At 40.5% G+C, this 26,125-nt stretch overlaps 2 protein-coding genes across 7 annotated transcripts in view; one reads left to right on the forward strand and one right to left on the reverse strand.

Annotated features, from left to right (window-relative positions):
- The window catches only part of SCRN1 (secernin 1), a 144,186-nt gene that overhangs the window by 78,469 nt on the left and 39,592 nt on the right, over positions 1-26,125 (forward strand). The gene's annotated exons all lie outside the window — the stretch shown is intronic.
- The window catches only part of WIPF3 (WAS/WASL interacting protein family member 3), a 60,160-nt gene that overhangs the window by 12,052 nt on the left and 21,983 nt on the right, over positions 1-26,125 (reverse strand). For all 6 annotated transcript variants that reach the window (XM_073333592.1, XM_073333588.1, XM_073333591.1 and 3 more), the window contains exons 2-4: positions 23,969-24,128; positions 1,567-1,699; positions 351-479 (exon numbers count right to left, since the gene is read on the reverse strand). In XM_073333592.1, the coding sequence (XP_073189693.1) occupies positions 351-479; positions 1,567-1,699; positions 23,969-24,073 (367 nt within the window). In that variant the 5' untranslated portion in view covers positions 24,074-24,128. The remainder of the gene's footprint in view (positions 1-350; positions 480-1,566; positions 1,700-23,968; positions 24,129-26,125) is intronic.

Here is a 26,125-nt window from a genome sequence, read left to right on the forward strand (position 1 = left end):
TGGATCAAGGTCTAACTTTGTAAGCTTCAGAGGGCAGTGATTTTTATTATGTGTCTCTAAAACAATGTGCACATCTGTAGTGCAGTAGATTTGAGGAACTGGATTAGAAGCATAGAGTATCTCTATATTAGGCAATTTTTCTTATCATTGGTCTTGAGGGTTAACTATTTAGCGTTTAAGAGCAGAGGCACAGACAAGGGGGATTCAGGTGCACATAAAGGTATATTAGTTTGGTGCCAAAATAAATCAAAGGTTTAAAAAAAATCACAAAAGCTACATGGAGTGTCTTTATTTCACATTACAATCCCAGTTTCATTAGTCTGTTCTTTCCTACAGAAAAGTGTCCTTACCCGTCATGTCTCTTTGGCCAACTGGTTTCAGCATGGGAAAGCCACCTGCAAACAAGCCCCCCAATGATGGCTGAGCACCACTTTTGCTGGTTGCTGGTCCACCTCCATCTCTGTTAGGTCCTCTGGGTTCTGTTACAAGGAGAGGAGTTTATAGATGTGTTTTGTTGTCTACATTCAGGCTTTTCAAAGGGCTAACACCAGCAAACACCAGCCTCTGATTTTGTTGTTTTAACATATACAGCCAAGAAAGTTACTGAGGGTGCAAGAGAGACAACTTTACTATTTAACCTACATCTTAGAGCACAGCACCTTCTCGTGCCTCAATAATGCTAGGACATTTTAGTCTCGTATTTAGCCATCATTTTGTGATGAGCTGTTAAACTATCATTAAATTCAGATTTTAATCTTTCATACAATTCTGAAGAGTAGCTGACAGTGACAGAAGTCACTTGTAATCTCTTAAGAAAGCACGGTTTTCACTGGGTCCAGCTGATCTGCACATCACTTCCCCGGTGGATCAGCTGGGTATCCAGCACCGATTAATGCTGTCACACATGTGTAAGACTCTTTCCTTCAGTGTTAGAAACATCTGGCAACCTGCCAGCAGTTACTCAGAAGCCTGGAAGTGGTTTGTGAGAGAATGGAATGACCCACAGGTGTCTCTAGATACCTCTAGAACTATTTTTTTACCTTTTAAATTTAAAATCAGCTTTCCAGGGGTAATACAATATATTTGTAGCTAAATGGAAACCTGTGCTAGGCAGCCAATAAATGTTCTTGTTTCAGAGTAGCTCCGCTTCTAGGATTTATCAGATAAATAAAACAAAACACGGAAGGAAAAAAGGTCTCCTAATTTTTCCCACAGTCAACAAATTCTCTTCTCAACATTCTCATTTAGAATGTAAGCTCTTCTGGGGAGGGGTGTAAATTCCATTTTGACTGTGAAATGTCTAGTGTAGTGCACTTATGTTGCTATAAAGTGCTAAATGACAAATCTAGAACCTATGATTTAAAGTGGGTTCTAAATTTGGCAAATCAAGCCCTCCCCTCAGTAGTTGTCCATACTGAAGTTGGCCTTAAGACAAACATAAGGCCGTGACTAATTTTGCAGACCCTCAGTCATACAAGTGGTCCAATTGGCTTCTACAGGACTACTCAGGCAAGAGATTGGCAGGCCTGGGCCCCTTTCTCAGAGTTGACAAAGCTGCACACTTACTTTCAATCTGTGGTGCACTTCGGTCACTGATTTGGGTAACTTTCCTTAAGCGAGTCCCTTGCTGAATATCTGCTAGTAATGCACTTCGATCTTTTTGATCTTCCTTTCTGAGCTTTGGGGGCTCTGTACTTGCCTGTTGAAGATAACAATATTAGACAGTGAGGCAAAAGCTGAGAAAGGAAGCACAAAATAAATAAACTTTAATAGAGTAAATCCGGAGTGAAGCAAGCATCTCAGGCAGTTATCTTGAAATCTTTATTACTGTGCCTTAAATTATATATTATTGGAATTAACACAACTGTCTTCAGACACACAAAAGCTAGGAAACTGCAAGTTAAAGGGGGCTCTACTAGCACTGTTTAATTTCATCTGAACAAAACAAGGGACCTACTTTCATTTCAATCTGACCTTCTGGCAAATGAGCTACCAATGTTCCTAGAAGTGCCAGGCCTGCCCGCCTCCTTCCCCCATCCTGTAATTCTAACACTGAAGGCACATAGGTCTTTTGATTTTTACCTACAATGCTTTATGAAAGGAAGATTTCATAAGCAATTTGAGAACACAATTTTTTCCAGTATTTCTCCTTCCTCGTTAAAAAAGACCATTTAATCATAAGCATTGCAACCTGCAATACTGATATGATCGCATTACTATATAGCATCTTGTGTTTAATCTTGATGATATAATTCAGACATTTCAACTGGGGTTTAAGTGCCTCTGTATTAGGGAATTGTATAGATTTAAACAGTTTAAATAGATTGCTTTAAAAATCAATTTAGCTAAATAAACAATATTCTAGTGTGTTCAAGGCCTATAAGCATAAAGACAAGCAGTTGTCTCGGTATGACCACACTAATATAAAATCTTGGGTTTGTTCTTGAATATGAGACTCTACAGAATAAAAAAAAGCAGAAATCTGTTATTTCAGATGTCTGGCAATTTGGTTTTTCTTCAAACAGGTAAAAAAGGACAAAGTGGAAATGTCCAAAGCCAGTGGGTGGGTGGCACTGGATTGTCCTCCAACATGAGAATCTTCAACTCAGCGCAAGTCCTTATAGCCAAGTCCAGAGCAAGTTATTATAGCCAAGTTATCCCTCCAAAACAGAAACACACAAGACCCTTTTCTTTAGCAGCCTATTATTGCTCCACTTTAACTTTATACTTACTCTGGCTCAAACATCTCACTCTCTTAAAAAATACTATCTGAGAATTGTGAAGATGGAAAACAGGATTGAAAATTTTTAGAAGCCACTATATGATCAGAATTTTTACCTAGCTAATTTAAAATGCAATTGATACTTACATTTCATTGCCTATTTTTATTCACTATGCTTTAAAAAAATAATAATCTGGATTTGCAAATGTCCACTAGGTGGCACTCTTAGGTGACAGTAATGTCTATTACATTCCTGCCATCTGATGTAAAAACTCAGCAATAACCTTGTGACTGATACTGTGACCATATATTCTTCAAAAGGGCATTGAAAAAATATAGTCATTCCTAGATAGTTCCCTAATTTACATAATAGTTCTGCTTTCCCACATGCTTAAAACAAAGTTTAAACGTACAAGCAATTCTGGTTATCAAGGCACTGAAAGGCTGACTGATATAAGCAATGTTATAGGGTACATACGAGTTGGAATTTATTTCCAGTCACTTTTTCCTCAACTATTCACAATACTTACTATGACAAATGGACGAACCATAACTGGAGCAAATATATCTTGCCTGTATCAAAAGCTTTTCACCAGTATCTTCAAACTTTCTTCTCCCCACTCCCACTAATAATTTAACTGTAGCTAGTCAATTAGGATCTAAAGCTACTTGATCAAGACTGTTAGGTTTAAAATTAGATCCAACAGCTGTGTTTTTTTCTGGGTTCATGTGTCCACATATTATGCCAGCTGTCCGCTCTGCCTGCCTGCTCCATTCTTGTGAGCAGATAGGGTATTGGAATATTGTTTGTATTTCAGTACACAATCTGTAGTAGATTAAATTGGTCACAATGATCTCTGACACAGTGTCCCTCTAATATAAACTGCTAAATTCCCTTTAGAGATGTGTGTGTGTGTGTGTGTGTGTCACTACACAAAGAGGGAATATTTCATTTTGCAAATATAAAATGTATTGTAGGATAGAACTGTAGGAATCTTCACTTCAAACACTCCGACTCACACTTCTGTAGTTTTAGATCCTCATATTGTACATTTATATATAATTTTCATGGCCAGAGCGGTTAATCTGTCTGCTGATTGATTATGCTGTGGAACAGCTTGATATGGATTCTTTTTCCATTACAAGGTCAAGACAGTATGGGAGTAGCAGTGTTGCTTGGCTGCACACCTGTGAGAACTCCCCTAAGGATTTCTTGTTTGCAGCATTGCCCACACCTACACTATCTGTGACATTTTAATAGTGCCAGTGAGTGCTGGCACCCTTTAGCACAAGTATCCCAATGAGGGCAGAAATATGAATATACTCCAGCAAGGAAACCTGCTCCAATTGATTAGCTGCAGACAGACTTTTCAAGCCTCATCTCTTGGGTACTGCACAGATATCTGTTAAGGAAGAAGAATTAGCCAGGGATTCACTGTCATGTTATTTATACAGAATAAACAAATAAATAATTGGGTAAGCTGGTACAGCCAGAAGACAGAAATGAACTCTTCATTGGGGTTAGACCTTCAATCTTAAAAATATACACACAAGTGTCGTGAGCAGGAAGACAAATACATTTTCCTTGGCACTCACAGGGGGGAGCAGAGGTGTAACACAAAGGGTATCATTTTTACAAAGTGCTTCTCTACACTAATGGGGCAACTACATTTACAGAATAGGAAATGTCTCAGTCCTTCACTGAAAATCAAAAGGGAAGCAGACAAGAATGTGAAGATCGTTTGTTTTACTAAATGCCAGAGATGCCTAAGGTAACACAGAATGAAATTAAATTGGTTAGTTCTCATTTCCTTGGTAACCATCAGGTTATTGCTCTATTATTTCACACAAAAGAATGTCGTGTTAAATAATTTGTTACAGAAATAGAATAAGTCACATGTGCAGTAGCCTCAATTTAAAGAAATGCTTTATTTTTCACCTCACTGAGCTTCACCATATTTTTCCCTTACATATCATAGAACTGGAAGGGACCTCAAGAGGTCATCTAGTCCAGTTCCCTGCACTCAAGGAAGGACTGAGTATTATCTAGACCATTCCTGACAGGTGTTTGTCCAACCTGCTCTTAAAAATCCCCAACGATGGAGATTCCACAACCTCCCTAGGCAATTTATTCCAATGCTTAACCACTCTGACAGTTGGGAAGTTTTTCCTAATGTCCAACCTAAACCGCCGAGGCTGCAATTTAATGTCCTATGTTACGCCACCTAAACTTAAGCTGGTAAGTGGAGGCCATATTGTTTCTGCATTGACAGACACTATTCATGCTGTTATTTTAAATCCCTTTGTTATAGAGGCTTTCCTACCTACTGTACCAAGCACCCCAACATTCATATCCCAAAAATTCTTTATTGCTGGATATTACATAGGATGTAGCACATCAGATCAGACCATTGGTTCACATCCATATACTATGGCAGAAGCCAATACTGGAAACTTCAGATGATCCTCCCTGTGTAGATGTAATATATACTTAGACTTTTGTAAGGCTGTACCACTTTCTGTTTCAAACAATTACCAGTATACAATATCAATAAAGCACACATTAAATGGGCTAAGAACTGCCTGAGCTCAAAAAAAAAAAAACTCAAATGGGGGAGTTTCTAGCAGGGTTCCCCGGGGATTTGTATTAAGACTAATGCTATTCAACATTTGAGGACTTCAATAGCTCAGACATAGGTGAGAGGTTTTTCGCATGAGTGGGTGGGTGAGATTCTGTGGCCTGTGTTGTGCAGGAGATCAGACTAGATGATCATAATGGTCCTTTCTGACCTTAGTATCTATGAATCTATTTTCATCAATGATCTGAAAGTAAATATAAAATCACTACTGACAAAATTTGCAGATGACACAAAGATTAGTGGAATGGTAAATAATAAAGATGACAGGGCAGTCATACAGAGCGATCTGGACTGCATAGTAAGCTGGGCCCTTCAAAACAAAATGCGTTTTAATACAGCCCAATGTTAAGTGATTGGATTGTATTAACCTAGGAACAAGGAATCCAGGTCATCCGCGAAGAACAGGTGACTGCAGGGGTGGCAGGTTTGTAGAAATTTTGGTGGTGCCCAGAACCCGCCCCCCCCTCCAAAAAAAACCTCTGCCCCCCACCTGCTAAGGCTCTGGGAGGGAGTTTGGGTGGGGGGAAGAGGTCTGGGGTGCAGGCCCTGGGCTGGGGATTAGGGTGCAGGAGGGGATGGGGGGGTGCAGGCTCTGGGAGGGAGTTTGGGGGCAGGAGGAGGTCTGGGGGAGGGGGTGCAGGGGTGAGGGCTGTGGGGCTGAGGATGAGAGCTTTGGGGTATGGGAGGGGTTCAGGGCTGGGGCAGAGGATTAGGATGCAGGGGGGAATGAGGGCTGGGGTTGAGGGGTTTGGGGCATTGGAGAGGCTCAGGGCTAGGACGGAAGGGTAGGGTAAGGGCAGCCTGCCTTGCCATTTGTGAATGCGGGGCACTAGGACCCGGCGGCAGCAGTTGATGCGGGGGAGCGGCAAAGCAGAGTCAGTGTGAGCTGCAAGCTCCAGGGCTCGGGGAGGTGAGCGGGGGCAGCAAGTGGGGGCCAGGGGACATTCAGGGGAGGTGCAGGGGGGCGGCAGGAGGGCCGGGAGAGAGACCTGGCCCCAAACATTGGTGGAGTTGGGCCCCCGGGCCCTGAGTATTGCTGGAACCTGGGCACTACAGTGTATATAACTCGCTGCCCCTGGGTGACTGTATCCTGGAAAGCAGTGCCTCTGAAAAGGATTTAAGGTCATAGCAGACAAGCAATTCAACATGAGTGCCCAGTGTGATGCTATGACAAAAAAAAAAAAAAAAAAAAAAAAAAGGGGGCTAATGCAACCCTTGGATGTAGAAACAGGGGAGTAGCAAGTCAGAGCAGGGAGATGACTGGTTAGAACGATACTGCATACAGTTCAGGTGTCCACAAGCTATAAAAGATATTGAATAAGTGGAGAGGGGGGCAAAAAAAGCTGCCACAGATAAAAGGTTTGAGGGCTGGAGAAAAATCTTACACTGAGAGACTTAAAGAGATCAACCTGTTTAAGCTCATCAAAAAGAAGACTGAGCTATCACTTGATCACAGTGTATAAGTAATCTCACTGGGAGAAAATACCAGACATTAAAGGGCTCTTTAATTTAGTGGAGAAAGGCATAATAAGAACTAGGGCTGTCAAGCGATTAAAAAAATTAATCACAATTAGTCATGTGTTTAATTGCACTATTAAATAATGATAGAATACCATTTATTTAAATGTGTGGATATTTTCTACATTTTCTAATACAAAGTGTACAGTGCTCACTTTATATTTATTTCTGATTACAAATATCTGCACTGTAAAAACAAAATAGTATTTTTCTATTCACCTAATAAGATGAAAGAAGTAGAGCATGAGGCTGACCACAAATAAAGTTAGAAAATGGAATTCTGAGGGACTTCAGAAGACTAAATCCTCCCATGCTGACTCTTTCTGAAGGAAGATTTCCAAGGGCCCATTCATGATGGGAGTCTACTCTGTGTGCCACCACAGCTACACCATAGCCATGTGAATCTTCTTCTCTCTCTCTTTACAAGATGGAGGAGAATATTGTCTTCTCACAGGGGTGTGTTCAGCATAAATCCTTGAGAGGTGCTCAGATTCCATAGTTATTTAAGAGTAAAAGGCATTTAGCTGTTTGAAAGATTCTACCAGTTATGGTAATATTAGTTATTTTTTAAAGAAGAAAATTGTGCTAGTATTTTTAAAACTTTACGGGTGCCGTGTTGCCACCTCCGAGACATGGAAAAAACAGACACAGTCCTCCCCCCTAGAGGGATCTCATCAGTCTGACCCTCCTCTTCTCCCCTCAGGTGCCCCCACACCAGTATCCTAACCCTGTCTGCTCCCCTCATACAGGAAGTGGTGCAGGTGGAGAACTAAAGGCAGTTCAAGGCCTCTTTGCCTCTTACCTTTTCCCAGGAGCCTCAGTCCTCAAGGGAGCCCCCTTCCAGGAGCCCCTGCTCCCCTCATCCCAGTCCCTGCTCCTGACCCTTCTCTGCTGGTGAGCCTCAGGTCTGTCCCTCTTCCCGATCCCCAGTGCTGAGAGGAGCTACTGCAGCTTCAGCTGAGAGCCTGGCCTGCAGAGTGGGACCCAGGTGCTGTGCCAGTATGCACCCTTCTTAGTCACATGGCATGTGCGTGCCAGAAGTTACACGCTGCATGGACACTGTCACACGTGTTTATTGCAGTTTACAGAGAGAACATCAGTGCCAGTGGAAAAAGGGGCACATTTTCACCAGCAGCTGGCAGGACACTACAAAAACAGGCCAGGCTGGTTAAAAACAGGCAGGTAGCAACCCTACCATGGTACCTAGAAAGAGGAATTCCTTCTTGACTCAGGTGGGTATTCGGGTTGGGCTGGGTACTTTCACTCTGATTCTGAAATGCATTCTTGATCTAATTCCCACAGCAATTCAGGGTAGAGTTGTTGTTAAACAAGTGAACAGTACAGCAAAAACATATCTGCGGCCTTTTATACTACACAGTTCCTAGGCAGCCTGTGACAGAGAGCTGGGCAACAGCATCTGTACCAGCACCCTGATCACTGGATCACTAATATCACCACCCCAGAGTACATCTGAGGGGCAAAGCTGTGCCTCACTGACAGATTGGGGATGAGAAGGAGAGAGCTGTTAGGCTGATTAACCCCACTAGCCCAGAAAGTAGAAAAGCCTCAGGAAGGAAGTGCTCAGTAGGGGGAGCCAGGAGAGATCTTTCAGGGGAAAGATACCATCTGTCTCCGCCCCTTGGCTAAGTGAGCTAAGGACTGTATGCTGTTGTAAATACAGAGCTGCACAAGTTTGTCAAGATGGTGGGAAAGAATATTGTAAATCAATTGCACAAGCTGTTTGACCAGAAGAAGCTCTGATAGGTTTGTGGCTAGAAAAGAGACAGGAGAAGGCTGACACACAGCTGTGGATGTCAGAGTGGCACTAAGCACTCCTGTACTTACACACTGCTGTAATAGTCTTTGTACAAAATATGCCTTGTGAGGTATCATTTGAAAACTAATAACTCCCTGATCATTCATCTTCTTGTGTGATGTATGCATACCACGTCTGTTAAGAGTTCTGAACATCTCTCACAGGCTTGGCCTTTAGGGCTTTTCTGTTTTAAATTAACAGGATTTAAAGACGTCTGGAAAATGGATTAGTTTAATGCACTTAGAGTTCACACACAGATATATACAAAGAAAAATAAAGGAAAACAAATCTAATATGTAGATAACTTGTGTTCAAAATGTGCCCATCCTCTCTCTTTCAGTAGACATTGTACAAATCAAAATGCAGGTGGAAAGCACATTCAATGTACACTTTACTGACAAAATGGTTTATTGGGTCTGTTAGTCTAACACCAACAGACCCTGGTCGTCAGTGGGTGGGATCGAACCTGGGACCTCTGGAGCTTAGTGCCTGAGCCTTTACTGCATGAGCTAAAAGCTATATGGCTGTTAGCTAAGGCTGTAGAGCAAACTCATTAATCTCTCTGTAAGTGGTCTCGGTGCCACGAGATAGCACAGGGTGCCACACTCAGAAGGCGTGTCGGTTACATACTTCCCCTAGCTGAGGAAACACGTCCCAAGCTTCACAGACTTCCCAGTTGAAATCCCAGACGAGCCCCCACTTGAAATGCTGACAGAACCTGGTCATCGGCAGGCGGGATCGAACCTGGGACTTCTGGAGCAAAATACATGAGCTTCTATTGCATGAACTAAAAGCCAGATGGCACTTAGCCAAGGCTGTAGAGCAGACTCATTAATCCCTAAGTGGTCTCAGTGCCACTAGATGGGACAGAACACCACACCCAGGAGGTATGTGGGTTACATTAGGACATCAGGACTATATCACTTTATTGTGCTGACCTAAACAGAACCTGAATCAGCATGGCCAGGCCAAGGTGCTTTCTCCTTCACCTTGACCTTCCTCTACGATAGTAAAGGGGAGATAGGGACTACTATTAATTTTAACTTGCAGCTATGTCTAGAAACAGAATTTTCTAGCACTAACTGCACTTGATGATAGGGACTTGCTTTTTGTAAGACCCACGTATTCCACAAGACCCTTAAATGTCAATGGACCCGGTTCTCACTGCCCTGCACCTTGTGTAATCATTCACACAGTGCACCGCAGGTGTAAAACACTACCAAATCAGAATGGTAGTATTTTGTATACTCTTTACAGAATTGTAAATGACTACACAATTGGAAAGCAGTGGAGTGCAGGAGCTTAGCAAGAGTCAGAAATAGATAGAAGATTTATATGGGTACGGAGAACATCTAGCATTACAACAATAAAAAAACCTAAAACACATGATTTGGAAGCATATACATACTCCACCCTCGAGGTCACAAGTCAACTTCTAATTAATGAGGATCAAGAAGAAACTTTGCTTATGTTTTCTGGATCAGAAAGAAGGCCCTGAGTCAGTCTCTATAGAAAAAACCCTTTCTTTGCCTGTTGGTCTCCGGAAACCCAAGTTTAAACCAATATATGCTAGCCTCCCCAAGGGTAGAGGTGTTTACAACCTGAGTGATTCTCCTTAATCACTACTCACAGCTCTTAGTTCCAGTCAGAGCGGTGGCAACCTCCCCCCTGGAGTTGCATACAATCCTTGGCACACAGCAATATATAAACTTAACACAATATGGTCCCCAAAGATACTGCATGTGGATGCAATATCCCATCACAGTAGCTATGGTGGGAAACTGAAAGAAGCATAGACAAGACTTTAACTGTCTGCAGCTGGACCCCAGCACTCATTTCCATCATCACTCCTACCACCGCCACCACCACACACCAATCCAGTTAGTGAAATCACTTTAGCTTGGACTTTAGTCCTCGTCGTCTCCCCCACCCGCCGGGGTGGTGGGGCTCAGGCTTTGGTTCCCCTCTAATGAGGTCATGTAGTAATTTTTGTTGTCAGAAGGGGGTCCCAGTGCAATGAAGTTTGAGAACCCCAATGTAAATCCATGTTTAGTTAACCGAACAGAAGTTATATGGTTTTTTCAGAAGTGCCGAGCCGCTTTTATTTACTGAGGTGCCTAACTTTCTGGCATCCAAATTTGATCAGGCTGGTGTACACTTTTGAGTCAAGTTCTCTTTCTACAGAGCAGGCTTTCAAACCATTTCAGACACATAATCACACAGGGCACCAAGGTGGGTAGCAATGTGAACTCTGCAGTATGGTCAATCTGAAGTCCTCCAAAAACATGAGTCAGCCTGCCTCCCACTCCCCCCCCCAAAAAAAAAAAATCACAAGATTGGCTTAAACATCTCATGATTTTTAAAAATAATAAATATTAAAGTTTTTATATTTTCCTTTTGATTTCACATTATCAAGCTTTTCGCCACACCTATGAGGGCTAGCATTGCCCCCCCCCCCCCGTAAAAGCTGAGATTCTCATGTAATGACATAATTCCAGGAGATGAGACTTTAAGAAAAATGCCAAATATCACAAGACTCAAAATAAAGTCATGAGAGTTGGCCACATTGACTCTGTATTTGTCTAGCACCTAGGGCTCCTGGTCCATAATGAGGGTTCCTCTGTACTACAGTAATACAAGTAAATAATAACTGCATCTCTGACCTCCTACAGGCATCATAATTTAATCTAGGCCTGCTCTAAAGAAACTATATGATTCACCTTGTCTGGCTACCTCCGCAAACACATTTCAAAGGTTTTAAATGACCTTTTGTATCCATGAAAAACTCTAATCAGTTTAAGACTAGGAAAAAATGAACATCTTTTCAGTTTCTTGTAACATCACATTCCAGCAATGTACAGAAGTTTAAGTCACGGCATTGTGTGGGTTTTTTTTTTAAAACTGAAAGGTTGTAAGAATAGTACTAATTGACTGAAATCTATTGCAAATTCCACCAGTCACAATTTGCACCTGAGTATGTGTATGTATCGCAGATGGCCTATTGGTATTTCAGTGAGTTACACTCAGCAAAGTGATGCACAAGTCATATGGATGAAAAACTTACGGCCATTCTAGTTTGGAATGTTTTCTACTAAAGTCAGATGTTAAGCACAATGGAGATTACTATAAAAACAGCCTTGCACAGAACACAACTGCTTAAATGAAGTGTGCTTCCTACCAACAAAGTCAGCATGATCCTAGTTAACACACCATTAGAGTATTATCATCTACAGATATATGCAGTACATGTCCTTGTACTAGTCCAGACAGAAATAAATTGAGCAATGTTATCTTGGCATGGTTTTATCTTCGTATTCATATTGCCCCACTGAAGCTACAAATACAGAAGGTTATATATAAAGATTACAGTTTCATGTGGCTTGAGCTGTAACAGTTCAACATGACTATAAAAGTACCATTCCTTTCAAGCCAGCCTCTTCCACTATTTAAAAAAAAAAAATCAAATAATTAGATATCCACAAATACCCCGATTATTTGAGCAGTTACAGCCTGTATGGTGACAACACTGTCTACAAGAAGATCATCTCCAACTACACTTGTATTAGACAGCACAATGGGCTACATACTCAAGACACACAGAGAGCAAGTTTTCTTTATTACCCAAGGCGAGGCAAATTGAAATCCACACACAAGCAGCCAGGGGGAAAAAAGCAAGATAACCCCTGTCACGGTTCCTCCCCCACTCTGAACTCTAGGGTACAGATGTGGGGACCTGCATGAAAAACCTCCTAAGCTTATCTTTACCAGCTTAGGTCAAAACTTCCCCAAGGTACAAAATATTACACCCGTTATCCTTGGACTGGCCGCTACCACCACCAAACTAATACTGGTTACTGGGGAAGAGCTGTTTGGACGCGTCCTTCCCCCCAAAATACTTCCCAAAACCTTGCACCCCACTTCCTGGACAAGGTTTGGTAAAAAGCCTCACCAATTTGCCTACGTGACTACAGACCCAGACCCTTGGATCTTAAGAACAATGAACAATCCTCCCAACACTTGCACCCCCCCCTTTCCTGGGAAATGTTGGATAAAAAGCCTCACCAATTTGCATAGGTGACCACAGACCCAAACCCTTGGATCTGAGAACAATGAAAAAGCATTCAGTGTTTTACAAGAAGACTTTTAATAAAAAATAGAAGTAAATAGAAATAAAGAAATCCCCCCTGTAAAATCAGGATGGTAGATATCTTACAGGGTAATTAGATTCAAAAACATAGAGAACCCCTCTACGCAAAACCTTAAGTTACAAAAAAGATACACAGACAGAAATAGTTATTCTATTCAGCACAATTCTTTTCTCAGCCATTTAAAGAAATCATAATCTAACACATACCTAGCTAGATTACTTACTAAAAGTTCTAAGACTCCATTCCTGTTCTGTCCCTGGCCAAGACGACTACAGACAGACACAGACCCTTTGTTTCTCTCCCTCCTCCCAGCTTTTGAAAGTATCTTGTCTCCTCATTGGTCATTTTGGTCAGGTGCCAGCGAGGTTACCTTTAGCTTCTTAACCCTTTACAGGTGAGAGGAGCTTTCCCCTGGCCAGGAGGGATTTCAAAGGAGTTTACCCTTCCCTTTATATTTATGACACGCCCCCCAAATCTCAGCTAGGGTGAAACACTGGCTGGGATTTCTTCCTGGAGCTCTAGGAAAACAGAGTTAATAAGACACATGCATCTCTAAATATACTACCAAGTACATAAAGACTAACAATATTTTCCACATCTCAAGGACGATTTTAACCAGTTGATTCTGGGAAACTTTCACGGGAGAGTGCATCAGCCACTTCGTTAGAAGCTCCTGAGATGTGTTGGATGTCGAAATCAAAATCTTGGAGAGCTAAACTCCACCGAAGAAGTTTTTTGTTAGTTTCCTTGACGGTGTGAAGCCACTTTAGTGCAGCATGGTCGGTTTGCAGGTGGAAACGCCGTCCCCAAACATATGGGCGTAGCTTTTCCAGAGCGTAGACAATGGCGTAACATTCTTTTTCAGTGACTGACCAGTTGCTTTCCCTCTCAGACAGTTTTTTGCTGAGAAACACTACAGGGTGGAATTCTTGATCAGGTCCTTTCTGCATTAAAACTGCTCCCACACCACGCTCGGATGCATCTGTGGTTACTAGGAACGGTTTGTCAAAGTCTGGGGCCCTTAGTACAGGGTCAGACATGAGTGTCGCTTTAAGCTTGTTAAAGGCCTTCTGACACTTTCCAGTCCACTGAACAGCATTTGGCTGTTTCTTTTTGGTTAGGTCTGTCAGTGGGGCAGCGATTTGGCTGTAGTGCGGTACAAATCGTCTGTAATAACCGGCCAAGCCTAAGAAGGATTGAACCTGTTTCTTTGACTTTGGGACAGGCCACTTTTGGATAGCATCCACTTTGGCTTGTAGGGGGCTGATAGTTCCTTGACCCACCTGGTGTCCAAGGTAAGTCACTCTGTTTAGGCCTATTTGACACTTCTTAGCCTTAACAGTTAGTCCTGCCTCCCTTATGCGCTCAAGGACTTTGTGTAGATGTTCCAGGTGGTCTGCCCAGGAATCCGAAAATATGGCCACATCGTCAAGGTAGGCGACTGCATATTCTCCTAATCCCCTCACCCCATTTTTTAAGATACCCCATATGAAGCTAAAAATATTGAGATTATATTGAGACCTTTTTTTTTTAAATTAAGGTTCTCATCACCACTTTTACAGAGAGAGATGACCCAGCAACAGAATGGGCCAAACTCCAAATTCAGACTCTAATCTGAATGATAATATGCAGGGATACCATAAAAAGATAAGACTGGGGGTGCAGTATTGCCAACTCCAAGCTTTTAAAAAAAAAATCTATGAATTAGACCTCAAAATCATGAGATTAAAAAAAATATATTTAGAAGCTCTTTTTGCTTGCCTTCTGAGCTTTTAGAGTACACTCTGTTTGTGTTTTCAAGCTTTCCACTACAGCAATAAGGGCTCAAAATTTCCCTTTAAGTGAAAGCTGAGATTCTCAGGTTATCAGTTGTCCCCAGGAGCAGCTTTAAGAAAACCACCAAATATCGCAAGATTCTTGATGAAGTAACAGGAGTTGGCACTACTGGCACTGGTGAGTGGTCTAAAAAGAAAAAAAAAAGGGGGAGAGGGGTTCTTTAGTCTGTTGGTTCAAGGAATCCTGCCTCTAGAGTTAATAAAGAAAGCACTGGAAAACCCAACAGGAATGCTTAGCTCCTCATGCCAAATGGTCCAGGTCTTCCAGCAATCCAGCCTGGCTCTCTGCAGCTATTAAAGCCAAACAAATTCAAGCTGCATTTAATGTAAGAAACCTATTTTTACATATGCCCAAATACTGCAGTATTTGGGAAATCTTATGATTCTGGAGTCTATTTAAAGGCTTGATAAAAATATGGAGCAAAAATAGATATTTCGGGAGTAAAAACTGACTGACAGTTCAAGGTCTACAGACTAGGAAGTTAAAAGGCTGCAATAGAATCTGGACTGCCTACTGATAACGTGCTCCACTGCGTTGTGAGAGATTCACATTTGACTTGCACCCCTAGTTCCTTATCCCGCTATTCTGCGGGATCTGCATTCACTTCAAAGTTGGGTAGAAAGTGACTGCGCAGTGCATCACTTCATAAAGAACCTCTTCATTCCGATGAGCAGCAGCATTTACTGCCTCCAAAAATCACCTCAAACTGGAAGGAGAGTAATTTTTTCTGCTTATATTCTTAAGATCTGAGAGTCATACTGAAGACAATTCTAGCTACTACAGAATAAAAAGATATATACAACCCCTTGAAAAGAGATTTCTAACCAAAGCTGGTATTAGATCACTCCTTCTAGAAGTTAGAAGAGACACAGAAGTCAAAGTCTATTTGAAACACAGCCAAGATCTGACATTGCTCAAAAGTATTGTGATCTTTCACCTCTACATCTGGGAGAGTCTCTTAACAGAACTAGTTAACAGAACACTAAGAAATATTCATAAGTTACATGAATCATGTACCTGACTTAAGAGTATTCAAAGATATATCCAAAATGCATGAGGCAATAAATTCCCATGCCATTCAACCAAGTTATTCTACATGTATTATTTCCATTTCTAAACATTAGCAGTACAAAAATGTCATAACAGCAAAACAACTCCCACACAACTTCAGAGATAACACTGTTGTTTTCCAATTTTCTTAAGCGGGCTTACAAGGTTCTCTCTGACAAAAAATATAGCAACTGCACGAAAGAGAAGAGGGGAAAAGTCCCCCAGTGCAGAGATCATCTGATGTTTTCCCTAACATTGGAAATTCTATCTCTGTGTAAATTATGCATTTATCACACTGCTACATAGAGAGGAATTGTTCCTCTGCGGTTTTTAATGCAAGAATAGAAAGTTAGTACAATAGCCAACTGAAGAAACCAGTAGATTGCCATATGTTCAGCAGCTATTGTAATTTTCCCTTAATTCTATTTCATTAAATAAGAATTCAGGAACAGTTATGATTAATCCATATGATAATTTACCTTTAGCATTATTTCAAGTTTTACATTGTACTAACTCAATGCTTTCCTGAAGCAAGAACATTTTTCACCTTTGGTTTTAACATAACAATGGGACATATACTCCTGGTGTAATTCTGTTGGTTTTAAATTATTTGAACCATCGTGTCTTTTTGGTTCATTTCTGCCCCGACACTTCATTATACAGAACAAAATAATTCTGAAGAGAGGCAGAAATATTTTCTTTAACTTCAGAAATGTCTGAATCATTAAGCAAACATCTACTGTGAGGATCTAGTACATACAATACACTTCCTAAGATATCAACATTTTAATAGATGTTGATTGAACATAATATCAGAAATGCATGCTTGTAGACACATGCAGCAGATCAGTAAACAGACTACTGCACTTTAAAACAAATAGCAGGTTACCAAAACACCTACTCTCATTCTTCTCTTCAGGGCCAGCTCTAGGTTTTTTGCCGCCCCAAGCAAAAAAAATCCCCCCCCCCCTTTTTTTTTTTTTTTTTTTACACTCAAAGTCATATGGATGAAAAACTTACGGGGAGAACTCTTACACACTTTTGCACTTTGCAATTTTTTTTGTTTTGGGAGGTTTTTTGACTGTTTAAAATTTTTTAAAAAATGAAAACAGAGAATTTGTAGTTTGTGAAATAAAACTGTTTCCTACTAGTGTACTCATTTAATTTTAACAAAATCACAATTACAAACAATTTGGGTTCAACTATACACTGTAATGAAAAACGTTACTGTCTTCCGGTGCATCCAGTTTCTCCTAAATTAAAAGAATTTACATGAACTGAATTTTTCTGTTTTTTTTTTTTTTTTTTTTTTAATACTTGCGTAGTCTTAGTAATCCAGTGAAATCTAAATGTTTTGCAATGGTACTTTCAATTGAAATTAATGCGAGTCCTGACAAATGATTTTGAGACATGGTGGACCTCAAATAATTTAGTAATTTCAGTTTTGAGAAACTGCGCTCACCAGAAGCCACTGATATTGGTAATGTTAAAAGAATGCGTAATGCTATAGCAGTGTTTGGAGTGAAAAAATCATTTCTTGCTATAAATTCTAATACTTTTAGAGGAGAAGTTTTAGGACTATTAGCTCAGATAAAGCTATTAATTCATCATACAATTCTACTCCATCAGTGTCAGCAACGTTATCAGTACTGAGCACTAAGTGTAGGTCTTGGCAGTGCTTCACGAGGTCTTCTTTGGAAAACTGATTTTTAATATTTCCAATATCGTATAAAAATTCAAAAGTTTCACAATGACCATGCAACTGATAAAATCTTTCTTCAATGGAAGTTATAGCTACATCCAGAATACATTCAATAGAAACATTCAACTTTAAACAATTCTTTTGGATTGAGAATAGGATCATCATGAGCCTCATAACAAAACTGTTGTGTTTTTTCCATTAGAAAATAATTGTATTATTTCATTTTATCATTTCATTATTTTTACCCAAATAATGGGTGTGCATCTCTCCAAGTTTCACTCTTCATACATGCTCAGCCATAACACTATCAAATTTTGCCAATAACTCAACGAATTTCAAGAAATTTCAATTGTTATTCTCATATAAAATATCCGAGGATCCACAGAATGTGAGGCACTGTTCGGCTAGGAAATTAATGATTGCCAGTAAACGTTTCAACACAGCTTGCCAAAGTAGAATTTCTGAATTTAGTAGACTTTGCTGTACCGCATCCAATTTGTCCATGAGCATAAATGATTTTTTGATGTTTCACGTTCTTTCAAATGCTGATGCAAAATTCGCCAGTCATTAAAACCTGCAGTGGCCAGAAGAATATCTGAGTTACAGAACAGTTTGCAGCAAAAACAAAAAACCCTACATTGTTGGTCTGTGAATACACACACCACGATCGATTAATTTGTTCCCCATTTTTCATTTTCTTCTTCATACTGGATGGCATAAATAGACAATTCGATTCATTAAATGGATATTCAAATGTAGGATCTAGTTTTGAAGGATCTTTTTTCACAATAATCATTAGCATTGCATCAGTAATTATTGTCGGCCATGTACTTGGATCCGATCTTATGTAGGTCTCTCCACCTTCCAATAATTGTTCTTCAGTTTTAGATTTGGATAACAGTTCTTCGTTTCTGGACTCTTCAAGTGAAGTAGTTAATCTTTGGATGGATTGTGATTGTTCATCTTTATCAGTTAGCGAAGATAATCTTTGGTCAGATTGTTGTTCATCTTTATCAGTTGATAAAGAATCTTTGGTTTGATTGGTCTTCATCAGTTGATGAATAATCACATTCAATGCGTTGCTTAGAGTTTTCTCCTTGATTGTCGACTTTTTAAAAATACTTATTTGAAGTACGAGATAGTTTTTCTAATCCTTTTTGCCGTTTCTCTCTTTGTTGCCGGTAGGCAGCACCAGAAAGTTGTTTTCGTCCTGGCATTTTAGCCATATAATCACTGATGCAACATGGAAATTGGCACGAATGGCGCTGATAGGGCAGCACAGTACACACAAGTAATCGTGATTCCTGATTTAATCAATCGTTAACGTTTACACATTTACGCATGTTCACATTATGAGTGACCATGTCACGACGTGACATGATATTTTTCACGTCACGTTCCTATCGCACTACTGGAGATTTTTTTGATCTTCATGTATTTTTTTTTTTGTACATTGGTGGATTTAAAAAACAAAAGGGATGGCCAGAATGCCGCCCCTGGAAATGTGCCGTCCCAAGAATGTGCTTGCTTTGCTGGTACCTAGAGCCAGTCCTGCTTCTCTTGAGAGCTTAAGCAATGACATCTTTGTAATCCTTCTAGTACCAGACCAGTGCCTGTTTTTAACATCATCATGGGCTGTTATAGGAACCTGTTCCCCTACCAAATAAAAAAAAACACACACTTCAAAAAAAAAAAAAGAGCCCAGGAAAACAGAAAGATTAGAAAGTTTAAATGAAACAAACTCCTTCAGTTTTATTGGACTATGAGGACAAACTCCTCAATTGCCCCTTTTCCATCAGGAGGACCCAGATTTAAGACTCTATAAGCCACTGCCTAAACCTATCATTTTTTTTCTTCCTACAACTCCTCCTCTGTTTTATCTATGACCCCTGAAGGCAGGCACACAAAGTGATGCTCAATTACTCCCACTAGTTATATTTACATTTTGTATCAGCCACCTACGGTGCCACATAAATATCTAACAAATAGCACCTACACCTCTTGCTGCATGTATACTCCCACATTCCCTCTCAAAAATTCATTTGAAAGCCTTGTTTTATTACATGCTCAAGCAGCCAGGAGTTTTTCAGCTGTTGGGCACAGGTGGTTCCTAACATGCCTTGAATTCTGTCTTTGTATCATTTCAACATTTTTTGTGACTGCTTGCATGATAGAATTACAAAAGAAATGGGAAAAAAACATGTCAGCTACGAAATAAGTAGAACACAGTTCTATAATTAAAGCATTCACATCAGACTATCTCCAAGCTCAAGAGATTTAAAAACCAGTATAAACCAAACTAATTTGCATCTGACTCAAGGAAGGCATTAAAATTGCAAAGGACTCAAGAGCAAACAGCAGTTTGGGGTTTGGAGAAAAGAAAAGATGCAAAATCATTGAGGACTGTGGCTTAACGAGGGATCCAGAGTTATCTTAGATGAGATGTTGATAAAATATGCAGGCAAGTAGGTAATGTAATGGAGGATTCTCTGCTCCTTGAAGTCTTTAAACCACGATTTGAGGACTCAATAGCTCAGACATAGGTGAGAGGTTTTTCACAGGAGGGGGTGGGTGAGATTCTGTGGCCTGCGTTGCGCAGGAGGTCGGACTCGATGATCTTAATGGTCCCTTCTGACCTTAATATCTATGAATCTATGTATTATTTCACTTACCCTGGGGAGTGGAAGTTGTTAACTTCTCATGTGGCCAGGGTAACCCAATATTCTCCAAAGTATTAGTGACATTTAATAAAATTGATGCAGCGTGGTCTTGATCCATGATTATTCTAACCACGTTGCACATGTAAGTACTTCTTGACCATGTCACACAAACATAAGGCGGCAGGTGTGCCACAAGGGTCAAAAAGCCTGACAGATATGAACTGAAGGGCCACATCTCAATCCATTAATGGCAAAGCCAAAGGGAGACAGAAAAAAAGAAAGGAGACTGCTGGGAAGTAGAAATGAGAAGCTCCACCAAACCGAACCTAACAACCTTGCTCTGTTTCAGCTGTTTTCTTTTATTTTTTTCTTAAAACTTAGTTCCATCTCAGTCCTCCTCTCCGTTTTTACACTCTTTCCTTGTGTTCAATCTTTTTGTCCCCACTCCCCTTACATCAACAGTCTCCTACTCTACCAGCCTCAACTCTTTGCCCCCTTAATTCTTCAGCATCCTTCTTTTCCCTTTGTTAGACTTCGCCTGGCCTGAATCACCTACTTCGTTCTGTCACAACGACAAAAACAAAGTGGGAAGTAATTGACTGGTTCTTCTTTAACAAATGTCATCTGATCTGTGTAAGTGCAAGGACTCACTCTCTGCAGGTTCACCTGAATTAACTAGTAGCAAAGCCAGATGTCAGATCACACCTGCATAGCAACATTTCACAAGTGTTATTTGATCCCCTAAGAAAAGCTGTGCTATCTTCTAGATAAAATACCAAGATAAGCTCCCACACGAGATAAGAGATCTTTCAGGATAATTTTTTTCATAAAATACCCCATCATATAGGTTTTCCCCTTATTCTGAAGGCCAATCTGACAAGCTCCCCTTAGTTATAGCAAAGATGAAAACTGAAGAGGTCCATGTATCAGTATCCAGGACTCTTAAAAATAATATAATTTCATATCCCATATAATTGCATGCTTGAAAATGCAGGGTATTTAAATACTAAATGGAGGCCTTGTGTCTTGTCTACACACAGAAGTTGCAGCAGTGCAACACTTGTGCATGAAGACTCTTGTATCAGTTTAAACCGGGCTTATGTCTGTCCACATACAAAACTTGTGCTGGTTTAACTGAATCGGTATAAAAATTACCCCTTTACTTACGTGTGTGTGTAGACTCAACTGTGTGCACTGACTAGGCAAAGCTTGTTTGTTTCAATGGTACTTTTATATTACTGCCTATCATTTTTATATTTCCATTCTCCAACAATAAATTCAGCAGCTGTAGCAACAGCTGGGCAGTTTTAGCAGCTGTAGGATACAGATGCCAAATTCTAGACAATATCTTCCTAGCAAAAGAATCTAGGGTCTGTAGCTACTTGTTATGGATTCCCCAATTAACACCTTTAGCCAGATGCACAGTTGTAACAGGGGTCTGACCTATGTCAGCATTTTGCTTCTGTAGCACTAACTAGACACTGAGGGCCTCTTAAAAATGGTCTTCCCTCTGATTCAACTTTAGCAGAGAAGATTCCTTTCACTGTTATGCGAGAATAACATTCGGCAGAATCGTCTTACTAATTCTTTATGAAGGATCCATTTGCTCCCTTTAAATTATGCACTTGCACTGGAAGATTTTCCAAATTCCAGCTGACAGGGTAATGTACTGAGTATGCTTTATAAATTAGAAATACATTTTGTAATTCATTAAAATGAAATGATGGGAAGATGTCAGCATTCTCTGGCAACAGAAGGAGAGCAAAATTCAAGGTAAAACGTAACCACTTTGGAGGCAGAGTATGAACTGACTGAAGCCAGCTGCTGCATATTCTAAAAGCTCCTTATGTCTGGGATATTTCCATTTTCCCCCGAACAGATATAGTGCCATGTGTGACAAATAATGGGAGGCAGTAACCAGACCTACTGCAGAAAACAGTAGCAACACATTTAGTTGGGCCTCCGCTACGCAGCCTTCCAGAAGGGATTTGCAATTACCACAAGAAGGGGGGGAGGGAGAGAGAGATATTTACACCAAAGAAGAATTAGGCCAGTTACCAGTCTGCCCGAGAACATGATTAGTTCTAGAGGAATAACTCTGAGGTAGACTGCGGAGAATGTTGGGTCATTAAGGTGCCATCTAGTCCCTAAAAACCTGCCACATAGTTGCCTCCAACTGGTCTAGAGAGGTAACCTTGTAACTGAAGTGGTGGACACTTTGGGGCAGATTCTAAAAAGTGTGACGTGGCTGCTTTCCACTGTGCCACCAGTGTAAACTGGCCCTAAAACCAGTATAACTAGTCAAAGGATCATCCCAGTGCAGGAATGAATTTACATGGAACTGATCTAGAGGCTCTTATCCCACAATCCCTTCCTGCTGATGGTGTACCAGGGAAAAAGTGGCATGACCAGGACACCCCTTTGTTATGCTGGTTTTGGCTAGGTTCTCAGCCACCTGGGGCCATTTATAGTTGGTGTAAGGTAGAATAGCCTGACAACAGCACTAACTCTGCTGGGAAACTGGCCCTGCACAGACTGTAACAGAATCTGGGAGTGCAATGTTGAGCTTGAAGCCACTTTTGCACACATATACACACTTCCTACATTTGGGACATAGTTGAGGATCTGCCCCTTTGTATATCATGGCAAAATTTTTCAAACTGGATGCCTAAAGTTAGGTGCCTAAAGTCAAGAGACAGGTACCTGCAGCTTCTATTGACTTCCATAGCAGTTGTGGGCATTAAACTGCTCTGAAAATCAGGCCACTTATTTCGGCATCTAACTGGATTTGTGAGACAAACATCAGGAACACAGATGTGAAAACTCCAGTCAATATGCCTGAAGATCAAAATTAAACCAGAGAAACCAGAATTCCTCAACCTGTATGTTTTCAGGCCACGCACTATTCTCTTTCCTTCCCCCTTCACCACCTTGCACTTTTTTGATAGTTTTGCAGGATGGTTCAGTTTTAATTCTTTAAAACTTGGAATGGCAAATAAAGAAGTTGCAAGGTAATATCTCCCTAGGAGAGGACAAAGTTGGAACATAATCAAATAAAACTGATAGACTCCTTCACAACATAGGCATGGATGTAAGAGCAGGAAAGAGAAGTTCAAGGGTCTGAAGTATGTATTTATATCAGCACCACAAGGCATAAAAGAAAGCAAGCTCTATTTTTGAAAGAGTTGGGCACTTATTTCTACAGCGATAGAAAACTAATGCATGCTGCAAGGAGTATAGCCGTGGCAGAGAAAGTGTATGAGGAAATCAGAGGTGCTTGGCCTTGAATATGGCTATTCATTATTTTCTCTACAGTCATAGCTTCAAGGCTGAAACACCCCATAAACAAGTGACTGCAACACATTAAAAAGGGCCTGAAGAAGCATCCCCAAGGATCAGCATAACCAAAGTACAATAAGAATCTGGAATTCCAGCCAGGGCATCAGCCACTCACTGCAAGGGCACATGCACTAGTTGGTGACATGCAACCAGGTGATCTGTTACATACAGTAGCTATACGTGTGAACATGATAAAAGCATCATAGGTGTTTTTCTTCCTAGGGATACACCACAAGGAAAAACACTAAAATCTCTAATACAAGCTATTAGAAATGAAAGAAGAAATCAACACTTCCCACATGCACATTTTCAGACTAAAATCAAGCTCTCTGTGTTTTGGGGGGTACTTATGAGTGCTAAACTTGCGTGCGCACAAACATACACATACAAAACCACACACACACACACACCCCAGCCTAGGTTTTTGTTCAAAACACCTGACCCAAAATACTTTGCAGGCTTTGCCCCTGCTATTATCACAAAAATCTGTGATAAAATTTACCCTGCTACACTAATCAAAATAAAAAGCAGATCTTACCAGAGGTAATGAAGATAGCAATGGTGGAGGTGCTGGGGGTGGTCCTCCAGAAGCTGGAAGAGGTGGTGGTGGAGGAGGAGGAGGCGGCGGGGGTGGCACAGGCATCTGTCAAGTTTCTAGCTTCACTCCGCTATGAAAGATTCCAGTTGAACTCCAAGTCCTGAGGCGGGAAGAAAATGTCATTACATACTGCAAACAGAAGAACAGTCCCAGCCAAATTGCTAGCTCTCAGCAAACTGAAGATTTTTGTACCCTACAGCCTCTAGTACTACAGTATGAACAGCCCTCATTAGATGAATGTTATCTTCAGATATCTGTAAAGAGCCAGCTGACATAGCTGGACAGCTTCCATGAATTCTAAATGTACAGATGCCAACCTGTTCAACTTCAGCTATGAGATTAATCCAGCTCATAACTTGAAATGCAATTATGCTAAAAAGAACAAATTACAATAAGACAAATCTTGAACCCCTTATTACGACGAAACTCCATTTTAAGGAGAGTTTTGTATTTCTATAGATAGATAAAGAACTTTGTAAGGATTTTTGGATTAGGTCCAATAAAACAAACAAAAACATACATGACTGAATAATAAACAAAGAAACAATTTTCCAGAATAGAGTTTCATTAGGTGCACTACTACTTCCAAGGAACAGCCCTCCAAGCACTAGAAATTTCAGGTGTTAGTCAGATATGTATAGCATCACTGTCATTTTTTAATTTTAAATTTATTTTCAGAATTTTTTAGTAATATACCAAATCAAGGGGGAAAAAAAAGGGTATTTTCAATTTTCCAATAAAAGGATGAGGGTAATAATTTACAAATAGAGAACTGCAGATGCTGGAGGACTGCAAAGATTGGGAAAATAATTTTAAAATACATTATTTTTAATAATTTAACTCTGAGGTAAATTGCTTAGATTTTAAATAATCACAGAATTTGAATATATGTTATATAGGTCAAGTTTAGTATTATGGTTTTGGGTGATTGGTTCATGGGTCTAGGGGTTTTTTTAAGTATGGCACTCTCCACAGTATTTCACCGATGCTCATGAAATACAATTGCCAGATTTTCCCTATCATTTGCTAAGAAGAATGGATCAATGTGTGCTAAAATTCCTAGCTGGATTTAGTTGAGTGATGGCTATGACGGGTCTCAGGGTGCCCACGACTGAGAGCCACCTTATTACCATCTTGCCTCCAGCGTGAAGGAAACTTGCTTGTGCTTATATTGGTTTCAGCTCCCTGACCCTACCAGCATGTTATCCACTTAAGCACTCTCCTCTGGGAATGCTAGCCCTTACTTTGCTTTTCAGTTTAATAAGTGCATCTCAGTCCCCAAACCCCTTGGAAGCATTGCCCTGTAGCATCCAGCCCCTTCTCCACTGAACACTCACAGGAATACCAGGCCGGCTATCCCCAAGGGAACATTGTACACACCAACCTATATGATTCATCTCAGGATCAGCTCCTTATATAGTATGACAGGATTGAGATATATTTACCGTGAAAAACAACAAGAAGTTTACTATCAGAGAGTCAAGAGATAGTGAGTAAGGATAATGGAATCAAAAGGTTACATATAAAAGAAAATCATAACATGCTTTCTAGAGACTACACCTATCAGACTAACCTTCTGTCTACAGAAGTTTATCTCACTTCAAAGGTCCTTTGCAGAATTTCAACCAAGGCTGGTTGTGATCCCATTTTCATGAATGTAGTTGCACTGCTCAATTACTTCCTAGGTGCAGGATAAAGGGGTGTTTTCCTCGCCTTCTCCTTATATCCTACAAAGTACCCAGACCCATGATAGCCAGCACCACTGCCCCCCACTCCCCTCCCCTCCCCCCCCACACACGTGGCTTATTCTGTGGTGTGCTGCCTCCCTGTTTATTTCACATCCTCCCCCCATTGACTTCGTATGTAAATGGAGCTTCCATTGTGTTAGCTTACAATGCTTAATTTACATGCGAACAGAGACAGGTGAACAAATATCTTTTGTCTGACAGAAAACGTGTTTGTTACCTCTATTCTGATACAGACTTTAGAACATATTTCCAAGATACATACATAATTCCTTACATAGCATCTGTACATACATTTCACAATGATATTAATGACCAATGTGACCTGGCTTTTATTTAAGACAGCTGACAT

This window comes from Lepidochelys kempii, chromosome 2, assembly GCF_965140265.1.
Source record: "Lepidochelys kempii isolate rLepKem1 chromosome 2, rLepKem1.hap2, whole genome shotgun sequence".
Lineage (NCBI taxonomy): Eukaryota > Metazoa > Chordata > Testudines > Cheloniidae > Lepidochelys > Lepidochelys kempii.